Source organism: Centropristis striata, chromosome 22, assembly GCF_030273125.1.
Source record: "Centropristis striata isolate RG_2023a ecotype Rhode Island chromosome 22, C.striata_1.0, whole genome shotgun sequence".
NCBI classification, from domain to species: domain Eukaryota; kingdom Metazoa; phylum Chordata; class Actinopteri; order Perciformes; family Serranidae; genus Centropristis; species Centropristis striata.
The window spans coordinates 19,100,428-19,116,650 of NC_081538.1; the positions used below are offsets into that span (position 1 = coordinate 19,100,428).

Genomic DNA, 16,223 nt, shown 5'->3' on the forward strand with positions numbered 1-16,223 from the left:
CAGGCTGCCACGTATGTATCTGTACACACACATTGAAAGAGAGTATTAATGCTGAAAACACAAGGCAGTGCTGTTCCCTCATTCTGTGATGCTCAGAGGAAACTTCCTCTCATAAACACACATGTGGAATCCCATGGGCCTAGATAAGAATAAATTAATCCAATTATGCCTGGTAATCATACCGGAACAATTTGGGGATGAAAACAACCCAAGGATGCTGTAAGCAACTTATCTTATTACCTGTTGAAGGATTTTAAAAAAAGCTGAAATCACAATAAAAGTTATTCTTGGAAAGAATTGAGAAAACATTAGAACTTGCTGTTCATTATTATTTTAATATTACAGATTAAAATGACAATCTTTAATCATTTCTCCCTAACCCAAAATTGTTTCCTGATTGGTTATTGTAGTTAATAAAAGCAGTTTGAAATCAGAAACGCATGTTCCCTCTAGTTTGTTTTATCGAGCCAGCACACAGACAGCAGCGCTCATTCATTTCCCCGAAGCCAACTTCAGCCTAAGGCGAAGAAACAACAGCAAAACGCGCTACGTGTAACACTTTTACCAGCAAGTGATGACTTTTGAAAGGAATCTCGTGATTTACGTTACATATTTGTGAGTAACGAGCCCGACGCTGACGAGCGGTTGTGCGTCTTGGAGAGGGCAGGGACGCCGGAGACGCGCAACGGCAGCAGCTCAGTCTGGTTGGAGCCACCAGTTGAGATCATTCAACACTCCGAGCGCTGACTGTCTGAACGGATTGTGGGATACAAATCGACGACCTCCGCCTACCCGAAATCTCCCTGAACAAACGATGGACATCCTCCTCGGCCCCCTAAATAGCCACGAAAGCGTCGGATGAGTGAAATCGGAGATGCTGCGCACCACGGCCAAAAACCTGGAGCTTTTTTGAACAGGGCTGTGGGTGTGTGCGCGTCGGGCTCGCCGTTACCTCCGGACTGCACTCGCCAACTTCCCCCGCTTTCCATCAAGTCATGTCTGATACAGAGCGATGGGCAAGTTTGACGACAACGAGAGGATAATCCTCAACGTCGGGGGCACCAGGCACGAAACCTACAAAACCACCCTGAAGACCCTGCCGGGGACGCGTCTGGCCCTGCTCGCCTCCGACTCGGACATCGACTCCGTGCTGGATCAGCTGCAACAAGTCCCCGGCTTCATCGAGTACAACGCGCGGACCAACGAGTACTTCTTCGACCGCCACCCGGGAGTCTTCGCCTACGTGCTCAACTACTACCGCACCGGGAAACTCCACTGCCCGGCGGATGTGTGCGGACCGCTGTTTGAGGAGGAGCTCTCCTTCTGGGGCATCGATGAGACGGACGTGGAGCCCTGCTGCTGGATGACATACCGGCAGCACCGGGACGCGGAGGAGGCTTTGGACGTGTTCGAGCTCAACGTGGACACCGGAGAGGATGACGACGAGATAGGGAAGAGGCTCGGGATTGAGGATGTGGCTGCCGACGGTAATGTCAGCCTGTGGAAGAAGTGGCAGCCGGTGATCTGGAATCTATTCGAGGATCCCTACTCCTCCAGGGCGGCGAGGGTAAGGGCGCACCGCTGCGTCTGGGGCTGTCCAGACATACACAATAACCCCACTTCCACCTCACTCCCCTCCTTCTTTTCATTCATAGTAAAGCGCCCTATAACATGCCCATATGAACTACTTATTTTAACCCCAAATCTTCCAAAAAAAGCCAAATAAACTAATTTATAAGTTGGTGTGAAGTCTCAGACAGTAGCTTTCCTCTTAAACAGTGAACTGTGCTGCAATGGTGTAGTATAATTTCTTTCCAACATTTCATATTATTATTATAACATCATGATCTATGTCTTTACTGAAGTATCCTGCCATAATAAGACTCCTTTCAAGACAGTGACACCTGTTTTGAAACAGGTGCAGTTTCCACTTAAAAAGCAGATTTTTCCACTTGTCAGAAGCAAACAAGGTGTTAACACTGTCAGGGTGGATATTCATAGCAGCAGTGTATTTTCAGTGTGGAGGCCTGTGCCAAACAGAGGCTATATTCTACATTTGTTGCACTATGATGCGGTTTATTTTAGCCATGCATCGTATATCTGTGTTACTCCATTGTTCCTGCTGCAAGTGTTTTGTTCATTGGGTCACAGCTCTAGAAATGTCTCCTCAACACTCACGGCGTGTCAGTTGCCCGTTTAGATTTCATTCAGAAAAGCTTGATTTTGGATAAATACAAAAGAAATGTGTGGGTCTTTTATCTTTTCCACAATGAGTGCAGTGCCTCATGCTGGGAATAGGAGAGATGTTAACTTATAGGCCACATGTGGCATCTTTTGTCATTCCTTTTTGATCATCATTAGGGTTTTTTTACACTCGGGCACAATGGTAAAGTGTGTTATGAATAACAAGTAAGGATTCTTATCTGGATCGAGTGCAGTTAAAAAGCATGCATGCTGAGATTTGACATCCAACTCGACAACACTGATGCTTATTTTCTGTCTTTCACTCCAGGAGGTTAGTTGTCCAAAAAAACACCGCGCTGTCTTCATATTATAAATCAATACATTATCTGTCATAACAAGATTTGAATAATTAAAATCCAGTGTGTGCAATGGGCTTATATCAGCCTATCGGAGATCGTCTGCAACAGTTGTCTCTTTTCTTTGAGACCCTCTCTACAAGTGAAGGACAGGGGCTCTGCTAAGCGCGCCTTAGGCTGCTGGTGAATTCTGAGTAATGGACAGCAAATCGATCCCTCATTGGCAGGCTGACATAACACAAGAGTGAATGACTGCTGGCTGTGATGTCATGTTGTGTGAATGGAAATTTATGCAAAACAGCCACAGACACATGTTCATGATGTCACAGGCAGCGTGCCATTATAACTGCTGAAGCCAAACTGTTTCATAAGTTCAGGCTTAACCAATGAGGCTTTTTCTAAATAATTAAACACTGAGTGACCAAATGGAAGAGAACTCTTTGTTTTATTTTTAGCACCTCCTGTGACATCACTGATTGGTGTGTGGCAAAAGGTTACGTTACCTGGAAGTTTAAACCTCCAGAGGGCAGTGCTGCTGCAGCTTCTGCTGTACAGTTAGTGTGTACATGTAGTTTTACCCATTGAGGGCAAATATACCAAAAGCAGTGTTTGAAGACATTTTTTTGTACTTTATTTTCTACTAATTGATATTTATTAGTTATTTTAAATACAGTTTGAATTTGACATGTTTTGACAAACTTTTCATGTCTAAAACAATCAGCAACCTCCAGGTCTAAAAAGGAAAAAAGTTATACAGAACTGCCTTAAACCTGCATTCTTTCTTTCTCAACTGGTTGCAAAAGTAAAATATCCAGTTGTATAAAAATCCATGAGAAAATCACCCTACTTCCTACTTGATTTAATAACTCAGGGCTAGTTTCAAGTCTTCTTCGGTAAAGCATCACGTAGGTTTTGTATATGATGGTCCCATTTAGAGTAAAAAAGCTATGGCCCACCTTGTGATTGACAGTTCACTACAATGGTGTTGTCCGTGCTTTTGTCTTGGAACTTTTATTATTTCAGTGGGTTTTACATCATGAAAGTTAATTGTAACACATAAGTCACCCCAAGACATCTTGTTCAGTGCTCCATTGTGTTAAAAGAGAGAAGTATTATTTAACTCTCAGCAAGACAAAAATAGGAGTATTTTCCAAAATGTTCACCCATTCCTTGAAACCATCTAAAACTCTGACTTGAGATTGATATAATCCGGAAGTAGCAGCTCTTTAGGCGGCACATTAGAGCAACAATGAAACCATGGGAAACACTAGTAGAATGGTTTAGAAAGTAAAAGCAGTGCCACAGCATAAAACAATGTGATTCAGCCACATACAACAAACTGTTTAGGAGAAAATGATTGTGGTCGGGATAAAATTGTGCAGTCATGATGTTTAGCAACCTGTACCCTGTAGCAACCTACACTAACGCAGCCCTTTGGCTTCTTTTACCACAATGCTTGAGTCTGAAAGTATCCTAAATCCGATCAGAAAAGTTTAATCCGACTATCACACCCGAAGCTTGACAGTAAAATTATCCTTTTATAAGCTGATTTTTCCGAATTCTTCCCAGAAGCTAATATTATATGAGTCTAAATTTGAGTTCATGGTAGGTTTCCCTTAAGCATTCCCTTTGAGAGGGTCCGTCTCGACTTTGTGAAATGGGATATTAAACTATGTGTAGCCACAACTTGAATGTTATTTTAGATACTTTAATTGGGATAAAATCTCTGGGAAAGAATGATATCAGTGAAAAATGTCAGATATATTTAATTCTTTATTCGTCTCCCTTAGCTGCTACCATGAAGTTCCATTTTTATTCATAATTCAAAATTTAGTCATAATACTGCGCATCTATCCTGCTTAAGTGTTATCTACAGTGGTGCACAATAAAGAAGGTTGCCTCATGCATTTAAAAGGCATAGTTCAAGCCCCATACATGTATTTTGGCCTTACAGTTCTTCTGTTATAAGCTTTTAGCTCAAATGTTTTATTGGTCTAATCCTGACCCTTCCCCTACCCCTAAACTGTCTGGACAGGTGGGATTGAAGAGGTTAATGCACAGACTTTGTTTTATAAATATCAACCCTGAATTGTGAATTTGATCAATTCTGAATTCTACATTCTCCAAAAGGAAGAGGCACAAGTAACATCTTAAAGGAATAGTTCAGGATTTTGGACATAAATTGTATGAAATATTATAAAGCCATTAGCTTTATTGGCGAGCTCCTGTATCTGAGTTCTGGACGGTTCTGATCTTAGGATAGATAGTTCCAGCAAGCTGGCCGAGTCACAAAACTACAAGGTTTTACTGACTTTAAAAGGTCACCCCTTCCACCACAAAACAATGGTCCTTGTGCATATAAAAAAAACCCTCACTTGCCACTGTTTTATTTCTTTATTCTATTACTTGCATCCAGTACAGCGTACAGGCCGACATAGTTTTGTGGAGTAAAACCTTGTAGTTTTATGGCCCTGCCAGCTTGCTGGCGCTATCTATTCTACAATCAGAACCGGCCAGAAGTCCGACACCAGAGCTCAGAAAGTAAGCTAATAGCTTTGCATCCACTACACTACTAAAGTATTTCATACAACTTAATGTACAAAATCCTGAATTCCTTGTCTAACTATTTGCTTTGTTATAGATACAATCCAGATTTTGTGTTTTTCCAGAAAAATATGATTTTGAGGTGTGAAACTACTTCCCGTAATTCTTGAGATAAGTCGATGACTCGTATCAGAGAGCTGTTTGGACCTGTTGATTCAGACAATATTTAATTGTTTCCTCCGTCAACCAATTCCAGAGTCTGTCTCCCGTCTAGATTTTTAATGAAAGGGAAGGGGTTGGGCTGCAGGAGTGTGTGTGTATTGTGTGGTGAGGGTGACCTTGCTCCCTATCACTTGTCTTCCTCTCGCAATCCATCAGTAAACTTTAAGTAAAGATAATTGCAGGGATTTGTCTGATTTGTCAGGATTTGATACAGGATGTGTACTTTATAATTACTTTCAGAGTGTAATATTTCAACTTGATATTACACCTAGAAATCATCCCCGAAGGAAAATTGCATTAAAGTTACATGACTGTAAAATTAATGTTTAAAGGGAAACCGGAGATGACAAATTCATCGATCTGTTGTTCTTTATACTCTTCTACCAGATTTTTGGGTAATTTCTTGGAAATATTTTCTGGCAATTCTGCTGGTGATGGAGGAACTAGCAGTGATGTAAATATTGAGTTAGTTTCAGTGATGCTTCACTGGCAGAAGCGAGTTGATGGAGCTGAATGCTTGTGTTTACAACACGCATGCATCTGTCTCCATGCACCAACACACACCCAGTATGCACACACAGAAATGAAGTCACGCCACATTTCCCTGCCACCAATACTAAACAGAGGCATCTGTTTTTATAAGTGCCTTCAAACCCCTTTTCCGTGCATGTGAACCACAGTCCCTGATAGTGATGACGCTTCACCTGCAGCCATGTAAGGCCTCAGTTTGGTGTCATGGAGGCAGCACGCAGAGAGATGCTGCTCCTCCTTGATTCCTTGTTTTCTCTCTTATTAAAGGCCAGCTGTCTTTTGGGTAACCTTTTAATACAACTCCCATACGCAGAGTAAGGCTTGAGGTGATGTGTAGTGTGACAGCGAGTGTGTGTTGAAAAGAAGGCCCTCAGGGGTACTAATCCGCCCCCTGACAAGGCTTTAGTAGAGAGTAATGTGGAATTATCCTCCATGGAAATGAAAGGTGTGTTTTCAGCCTAAAAACTGTGTCGGTGGAAAGCTCTGTGCTCTTACACAGTTCACCTTTGACCCTGGCACCACAGTGGTGATAGTATTAACTGTAAGGTGCTCTTTAACGGCAGACAACCACTAAACATTTACTGAAAAGGCTTGGAGTCATTATATCATGTTTACTATCAGGTCTTTGGGGGGGGTGACTACACATAACAGTAGGCTAAGCATGATTGGTCCACAAATAGTAAAGTCATTGAATCTGTGTTATCTCATTGTTTTTAGAAATCTCTGCATTTTCCTGTTATTTCTGACCATTTGAAAAATGTTACGCTTCAGTAAATGAATCCCCAATTAACAAAGGTGTTAAAAAAATATTTTTTTTTACAACATCGGAAGGAGTGTGAGGTTGGGAGAAGGGAGACGGCCAATTTCAGAGCTCACATCCTGCTTCAGAGGAGTTCACCGTCTTATTATTTACACATTGTGAATTACCGTTCCGTTAGTTACATGGAGATGCCAGTGCCAGTTTAATGAGTGACCCTGTTAACTTTCAGCCAAATGCATCCGTGGTCACTCATGGTAACTTCGATATATGGATAAACACAAATTAGTGTGTTAAGGCTTTTACTCTGACATGTTCTGTGAGTCTTTTCAACAGCTGCCGTCACTACATGCAGCCATGGGGCATTTGGCTGAGTCATAAGTTAACACAGTCACTCTTTAAAAACACTGGAGGAGAAGGAGGCCAAACAGCCCAAAGAGCTGGACAGCCTGATTGTTAACAGGACTGAGATTAAATACTACTGTTAAAATCACCAGAAGAGTCCAGTACGGCCTGAATCCGGATAGTAAAACCATAGATGTTTAAAGACAACTAGAGCAACTTTAGAACAGATCCAATGCTTCCTTCATACCTCTCACAATAAAAGCCCAAGGCATACTATACACTGCCGAACCAGCGGGCACTCACATTGACTCAAAGCATTTTTCTAAAAGGAAACTCAGTAAACTACCTTAAAGTAGCTGAGACTATACAGCATCTTACCTCAGAGATTCCTTTGCCTGCACAAATCGATTTAAGCCTTATATTGAAAAAGCATCGCAGATATTGCAGATTCACATTGCTGCTGGTTTGTGAAATATTTATGGGCAAGTATTACGATTTTTTGTGTTGTTTATTTGTCACGTCCCCAGAGTTTAAAAGCCTTACGAGTCCCTTAAGAAGAACCTAAACGGCATTGCATTCATGCAAATTCAAGCACATTCAAGTCTGATTCATCCAAATGTTTGTATTATTGAAAAAAATATTCCCAATTGTAAGTCACTAGGCAGCTGTTTTGGCAAATGTACTTAATAGCTTTATGAAATGGAAATGGAAAGAGGGTGTTCTCCCAGAGCAAACAGAGCTGAGGCTTTTAGAGGCTCTAATGCTAGATAATGGTAGATGTTGTAAATTAACAGCTGCTAACCTGTCTTCAGGTATTGCCAATTTTGAGGGAGGGTAAAAATAAAATATCTTTACAACTGTAGAGACAGGGATTATGGGAAATGTGGTCTTAATTGTAGGAGGCAGTAACAGTCCTGTCCTATCCATCATACTCTCATTTGTTTACAGTAATGACAATATATCAACTAAATATGACTTATAAACTTCATTAACGGTCTAATAACTGATGTCAGAGCACAACTTTGTCAGATCAGCTGTCTGTGGCTGTCTGAAAGCCTTACACGAGTGTGTTTCTCAAGGTAAGCTATAAAAAAAACAAAAGTCTGAGCTGTCCCTTTAACCAACTCCTTCACGAGTGTTCATGTGCCAGCAGTCAGCGGTAGCAGGCGTGTTTCACTGGGCTCCCCACGCTGTTTCTATTGTTGTAACCATCCTGTTCTCTCTTCACTCTCAATGTTGCCTCTTTAATCTGCATGCAGTGTGTTTTAACAGCGGCTGCCGGTGTGTTCACCAGTCTGCGTGAGATAGAAAGAGCGAGAGCTTCTGGTTGATTTTCCTGTATGTTTATGATGAATATAGTGAGACTATATGGCAGTTTTCTATGTGTGTGTGTAGATGTATGTGTTCTCCTGTGTGTTAATCTGTTTGTTTGTCCCTCTCATATCTCTGTAGTTGGCCATTGCTGGATTGGGATGGTAACAAAAACAAAACAATAAAGTAACACCACTTTTTTCATTTCCCATGTCTGCGCTCTGAGACAGAGGTTTAACTGATGCCTGACTTTGTAGTCCCCCCCCCCCCACCACACACACCTCACCCTCACCCACCCACGCATCCCCCCATCCTCCCATGATCCCATCTGAGACTGCAGCTTGCTTTCTTCCACTTAAGAGGTTAAAAACCCAAACCGTCTGGGTGCCGCCTGCCGCACGCCTGAAGATACCAAAGCCAGGCTGCACGCTCAGCCAGCCTGTTGTCATGGCAACATCATCGCTCATCACCACGGCCTGTTTTCATTCAGATCCGTCCGGTCTGTGAAACTGATTGATTTCAGAAACCTGCTCGACCATGAACCCTTATTGCTCAGTAACCCCTTGCGTGCTAGCTTGTTAGTTTAGAGGCAGCCATGCAAAAAAAGGGTGTTGGAGCAACACTAACACAAGCAATCCATGTGTGCATGTCTCTTTAACTGTTTCCTTATTGCTGTCAGAGGTGATACATGGTGATCTTTACTTTTTCTCTTTGTCTAACTTGAGCTACAGGTGTACATGACCTGCTTGCCTCATCAGAAAGCCCTGTTGAATCATAATGTGCAGAGTCTGAGGTTGTAGGAGACGAGGAAATGCGGCTGATCCGCTGCAAACAGACGGCAAGGCCTCGCTGAGTAAATAGAGACTGACGTGTAAACAGCAGCAGACCTGACGCTGGGTTGGAGAGAAGGGCAAATGGTTGCCATAGCGTGGGCAGTGACGGCACACCGCTGGGCATGTTTGTAGCCGCTGCCAGTCATGTTAATCTGCCCCGCCAATCATCATCCTGTGCTACTTTGGTTGACTATAATAGCTCAGTGTACAGGAGTAGTGTGGGGGGCTGCAGCGAAGGTAATTAGGAGGTTAGTGTTGGGAAGACTTTCACATTAACAACAGTAGTTCTGGTAAAGGTGTAATGTGACACGTCTGCTTCTTTTTCAACATTTGGTGGTGTATTTGTTGCTAAGTGCCCATCACTGTGGTATTTATGCACTGCAGTTTGCGTTTATCGCCTGTCAGTAATACAGGGTGGTGTATGGGATGTCTTCTTCATGCAATTTGGTGTCTTTGGTTAGTTTCCCAAGCATACTAAATGTAGAAAAATATTCATGTAACATCCGTGCCATCAACAGTAATTGTATAGGGAAGGGGGAGTCGTGAAATTTCCATGTGGGTGCTTTTGGAAGTTACTATATCTTGAAAATCTTGGTGGTCAGAGGGTGGGAAGACTGTCAGAAACTGAAGTGGTACAAGCAAGCAGCAACCACCATGGCTGACATACCTGTCAATCAATTGAACAACTGCCAACAACATACTTTTTAAGTCAAATATTCTCTTCATAAAAGATTACCTATTATACTCAGGAGATATACCGGTAACTTCTAAGATAATAATTTTAAAGTTCACATTTAAGGTGACATAATCCGTGGTGGTATTTACAAATTCACTTAAAGTAACTTTTACTTTCAACGGGTCACCAACCATTGTCTCCTGGGTCAAAGTCTGGTGTTTGTTTCACCCATCCACCACCTCTTCACCTCCTGCCCTAAAAGGATTTGATATCTATTTAATAGGGGTGAAACGGTACACAGTGCATTATTTTTCGTAGGTGTATGTCAATGTGTCTTAAACCTACACTGTCTTAAACCTACACTCTTTCTAATGGCCAGCAGGGGGCGACTCCTCTGGTTAGAAAAAGAAGTGCCTTTGTATCTACTAGGAATATGACCCTAATTCCCATTCCCATTTAGAGTAAAACTGACGATACAGAACGGTATGCTTTAGGGCGTGGCTACCAAAGTACACTGTGTGTTTTGATCTTCGAACTTTGGCCTTTTCACAGTGTGTTTCACAAAATTAACTAACATTTTGGTCGCTTAAAATGTCTTGTCCAGTGTTTGGTTGGACTGAAAGATACTAAGGCTGTTAATTTAGAAAAGAGATTGTCCCTTTGTAACCAACCTAGCTAGCTAGTGCTTATGTTAGCTGATGACATAGCATAATTCTGTGTCATTATGGATCCCACTGCATTTTCTAACAAAACCCGCCCTGGAATGCTAGGATTGGTCAGGGCGGTGCCCTGCATCCTTGTGGGCTAAATGTTACCATAAGTTAGCAAAATGAACAACTCCTGGGTAACGGTAACTGTAAATGTAGGTTTAATCATGTGTTTAAGTGTTTGGTAATAAAGAACTTACGAACGCTAACGAATCCTAGTGTGGCAGGGGCGTGTCTTGTTAGAAAATGCAGTGCATGCATCTTCGCATTTATCGGTTGCAAACAAACAATATGGCAAAGGCAATAAACCAAGATGGCAACGACCAAAATGGTAAACAAAGTCAATCTGAGGCTTCAAAACTGAAGCACACAAATCAATGGGTGACGACAAGGTGACTACTTCTATCAATTTTTTAACAGTCTACAATATTTACGTACTAACAATGGTATACAGCCTGAAGACTTTGATTTTACTGTTAAAATTTTTGTCCCAGGTTGTAAATAACAGGAATGATCCTTTAACTCAGTTGTAGTGGTTACTGCTTGGTTCAGCCATTATAGAAACTACTGCACTGCAAAAAAAGTATGTCTAAAAACAAGATAAAAACACTAAATCTGAGGGAAATTATTTTGCTGCATCGACAGATGATTTCACTTGACAAGATTTCTTAAATTAATTATTAGAAATAAGCATGTTGAACACTTAAAATAATAAATGTACTCTTAAAACAAGATAAATTAAAGCTGCAAGCAGCGATGAACTGGCCCGAGCAGAGTGCACTGCAAATTATTAGTTTCTTACCAAGATAAAAAAAAATTTTAGATTTAGAAGTGTTACATAATTTATCTTGTTTTAAGAGTTAATTTCTGATTTTAGGCATTCAACATGCTTATTTCTAGATTTAACGATCTTAATTCAAGAAATCTTGTCAAGTGAAATTATCTGTCCATGCAGCAAGATCATTTCCCTCAGATTGAGTGTTTTTATCTTGTTTTTAGACACACCTTTTTTTGCAGTGTGTTCATGCCTACTTTTGTGAACAGGATATGATGTAGTGTCATCACTATTCTACTTTATCAATTCATGAAAATAGACTAGCAAAGCAGATGTTCATTCATATGATGATGTAGTGAGCGTCCACCACCACCAAAAAAGATGAAGTGCAGGAATATGTCTTTGTGTGCATACAAAAGAGAAAGCGCGAGGCCTGTTGGATAGTTAATGAAGGAGACTCGTTTCGCATGCATGATTGGAACCCTTGCCTCACAGTTGTTCACTATATACGGCATCCCATCAGGCCTTGCTCTCACTGTCTGTCGGTCTCACCCTTTCTCTCACACACTCTCCAGTGGAATGAAGAACATGCTCACTCTCTCTCTCTCTCCTGCAAAGGGACTTTAAATTTTTACGCAGTAGATTAAAGTGCCAGATTTTACATGTATGATGACTTTACTCTGAGGCCTTAAACAGGGTCTCTTTAACTGATTCCTTCTCTTTGTGTGGCCTTTTTCAATCTTTGTAATAGTTGTAGAATATTCATCGGGCAATTAGAAATCTGTTATAGGAAAGATTTTATGTCCTCAAAGATCTTTTATCCCATTTGCTTGGAATTTAATCTTTGTCTCGCAAAATCTGTTTGACGTCTTTCGGTTATAAATACACAAAACATTGTGTTTTCTTCAGTTTAAGTATTGAAAAAAGAGAGAGGCAGGAGGGATGACGTACTGACACCTTTTAAGAAAAAAGAGTAATGGATTGTGGGTAACCATTGCTATGGAGATCTCTTTATCCTTGGTGGAATAGATGGCAAAAGGCAAATTCGTGACAACAACAACAATTCAGTCGGCATGATATGCATTTGATTATGAATGAAGCATTTTGAAGCATGAGTGCATGTATGACTTCCCATGACGGCAGCGCTCCTCCACGTCTCATTAAAGGTTCATTAAAGGTCATTAAATTCAGCAGATCATCTGACATGAGGGGTGCATTTGTTAACTATTTCTAACCCTCTTATTACCTTACTAACCTTCTTATTACAATATCCAGGCTGGGTATGTACATGTGCACGCCTTAAAAAACCAAACAAACAACAGCACAAGGGTTAGTCATCAGATCGTGTTAAGTGTTAAAATGTTGTGTGTATGTAGTGGAAATGTGTGAGAAGAGAGTTCTCGGTGTGACAGTCACCTCAAAATGGAAGACATGGTGGGCGTTTTTTTTTTTTTTTTTTTACAAAATGTACATGACTCAATGTTAGCCAAATTGGACAAGCTTTATAGCTCAATATGCAAACAGAAATTGATGTGACCCTGAGTGAAGACTGCGAGGAGTGCTGTCAAAAGTGGAACAGGTCAAAGAGGAGAGAAGTCTTTTTCTTTGATGTCCATCTCAGCAGGAGGACACCCTGCCAGATACTGGATTATACAGTAGATAGATATGCTTCAGTGTCAGAAGTGCACTTAGGAATGGGTTAGATAAGAGTTAAGTTTCATGCATTTATGGATGTGATGGCATGCATGCTAAAGGTGTGTCCAACCGTCTTCCGTGCACCGACTGTCAACCACCAGGACGGGCCCTGATGTTGCCCCCAGCTACCTGAGCTATAACTGACGTGCCCTTTGTTTGGGCTTGATGCTGAATAATTAATGCTCATCAATTCACTCTAAAAGATTGAGCTCTTCTCAAGGACAATGGATTTACTGAACATTCTTTTCTCTGGCACCATTTGCACATCCCCAATACTCATGCATTAAAAAGTAATTAATAAATCAGACTTTCTGGTTGATTTGTGTTTCTTGACTCTGTGCCCCAGTTGGCTGACTGAGCCGCTGTCTTACAGAGCACAGCGTGAATTCAATGAGAGCCACTTAAAGTCCCCCTCCAGACACGTTTTAAAGTGTTTGAAAATACTCTGCTATGATTCATATTTTGTTTAACATGGTTTACCCACATAAAAAGTTAAAAAAAGGAGCTCTGAAAAGGGGTTGCAAGCAAATCTCTCTACTCTTTCCCTTCATTGAGAAATTCTGGATCGTGCCTTTGCCTCACCAATTACTGCTACTCACACTAGGTTGACCAGTGAAAGGGCAGCGCAAGCCAAAAGTCGGTTAAGAGTGCAGAGTGAAGCATAACTGTAAAATTACAGGTTGTAAAACCAGAACAATGAGCTGAAAGACACTAAATCAGTGAGCTGAAAGGAACTACTACTCGATTTTTTTTTTTTTTTCCCACTACAAGCAACACATTTAACATTGCATGTTGTTAATGTAATAATATTTATCAGTGCAGCTTAAATAAAAAAAGGTCTTTTAGAAAAGCATGTATATATTATAGTTTATTTTTTAATGTATTAATAAAAGAATAATTTCAGTGTTGGTACCAAAACACGAGTGTGGTTCCTACAAGAAATGTATCCAGCTGTACATAACATTTTAAATTCACTGCGTGTATTTAAACACATAGTTAAAAATTTTAAAAATACATTATTAAAAAAGGAAATTTAAAAAGTTTAAATATAGATCATGGGTGCAACCACATGTGTAATTTCTTGGAATAGTTTATTGAAGTGTGTCTGTCCACAGTTAATGATCGGGTAACAAGGTTTGTCTAATTGTCAGAGAAAAAAAAACCTTAGGATGTCTACCTATAGCTAAATGCAAGCTAAGCAAGCTGGTTGTGACGGTGAGCTAAAAATCACCAAATCAATGCTTACTAGATTGAACTGAGGTTGAGCATCATTGGGGTTGCAAAGACAAATAACCCGTACAATGTACATATATCACTTCTGTGTGAAAATGTAACTCCAGTCGTGGTTTCATTGTTCATGAAAAGTGAACATTATGGAGATGCTGAAGTTTTCAGTGGTATGCTCTTAACATAAAAAATATATATTCCTGTCTGCCTTCCTCCTCTGTCTAGGGTTTGATTTCCCGTCACTTAGCAACTGAAGGCTGATGCAGTTTAATAAGCTGCACAGCCTGAAAACCTTTTTCCTTTAATCCACAGAGTTAGTATTGAGGAAACTTTTCCACTGCTTAGATGAACTCACATTTGCACCCACAGAGCACTGCAGGCTTCACAGACATAGGTCAGGCCACATTTTCAGACTGTATCCTCGACGTCATCTTATATGTCCAACTGAGCTGTTAAGGCAAATGGCCAGTGGAAGTGTTTTTAAAAGTGTTTTTGACGTCCGTCACTCTCACAGAGACCCAGGGCTTGATATGTGCAGAAATGCTGCCTTGAAATGGAACTCATAAGCTCCTGGCTACAACATGGGAATAACATGGGCGTTCATGTGGTTAAGTCGTGAGAACACTGCTGCAGGCAAGGACGACGTGGATGCCACTGAGGCTAACAATTTAACAGGCTAGCCAACAGGTAATGGTATCTAGGGATGTAAAGGCACAGCAGCGTAACATATTTGTGATTGGGCCCTGAGGGCAATATTTTTCCTTGGCCCTCAGCCCAAACATAAGCACACCTATGAGAACACACCTAACGACACACACGACCTGTCCAAACAGTTGCGAAGCTGACAGTTGAAATGTCACCATTAAGTGGCCTACCCTTGCAAACCAGCTTTTGATCGGCAGTGCTTCAGCTGCTGTTTGTGGTGATTCAGCACCACGGACAGCACCACATTTATCAACACTAACCTGCCATGGGCCACCATAGCCTCAAACTATCAAACATCCAAAGTAGCTTTACATAGCCCACACATCAACACAAAGGTGGCTCACACAGTATGTTGGTAAGCAGAGTTCATCATTAATGCCATCTAAATGTTATCACAGACACCGATAACAACAATACCTGTGGGGTGGACATGGAGGTAGTGCCAAGTTATAAGTATCTAGGTCTATACCTGGATAATAAGTTGGACTGGTCCCTAAACACAGACGCTCTCTACAAAAAGGAAGCTCAGATCTCTGGACATCTGTAGTAAGTTTTATCAGTCTGTGGTGGTAGTGTGTTGTTTTATGCTGCAGTCTGCTGGGGAGGCAGCATCACACACAGAGATGCAAGGCGGTTGGACAGACTGGTCTAAAGAGCTGGTTCTGTGGTTGGAGCCAGGTTGGACACACTGGAGGAGGTGGTGGAGAGATGCACTGTCAAGATGTTCCAGGCCATCCTGAAATACCCGGATCATCCGCTACACAAAACCTTTATGGACCAAAAAACAGTAGTGGATGGCTCCTCTGTCTCTCTGTTGCAGGACAGAGAGATTTAAAAGATCCTTTGTTCCTACAGCCATCAGGCTGTCTCATTCTTCAAGAGCTAACAGACTAACTGAATTTCCCCTCGGGGATAAATAAAGTAATTTTGAATTTTAATTTGATTACAGTCACTAAGGACCTTCCAATTATGAGCAGTAACAACTACATTCCTTTAGATTTAAGTGATCTTGTTTGAACAGAACTGAAGTATTTAATAGAACCTTATCACCGCTCAATAAATTATTTCAGAACATGTTTCGGACATGCCAAGAGTTGCATTATACTGAGAAAGTTCCAGTTGGCCAAAGTGATTGTAACAATAAGAGTGCACTCAAGCACCTGTCTACAGTAATTTTATCGACCTAAAAGTTTGCATCAATTCTCCTGTTTCTCGTACGCTATTATTGACACATGTTCCGATGTGACATTAGCAAATGCTGCCCATCTCCAACTCCTTTGACTCTGTCATCACCATAGAAAGAGACAATCAAGGGTGGGCGAATGCTAGTGTTGGTGTAATAAGTGTAGAAGAAA

General features: G+C 41.2%; 1 protein-coding gene across 2 annotated transcripts in view; it reads left to right on the forward strand.

The window, feature by feature from the left end:
* Positions 1-730: 730 nt before the first annotated feature.
* kcnc2 (potassium voltage-gated channel, Shaw-related subfamily, member 2) overlaps positions 731-16,223 on the forward strand; it is a 127,170-nt gene continuing 111,677 nt past the window's right edge. For both annotated transcript variants that reach the window (XM_059326139.1, XM_059326140.1), the window contains exon 1: positions 731-1,567. In XM_059326139.1, coding sequence (XP_059182122.1) covers positions 1,013-1,567 — 555 coding nt within the window. In that variant the 5' untranslated portion in view covers positions 731-1,012. The remainder of the gene's footprint in view (positions 1,568-16,223) is intronic.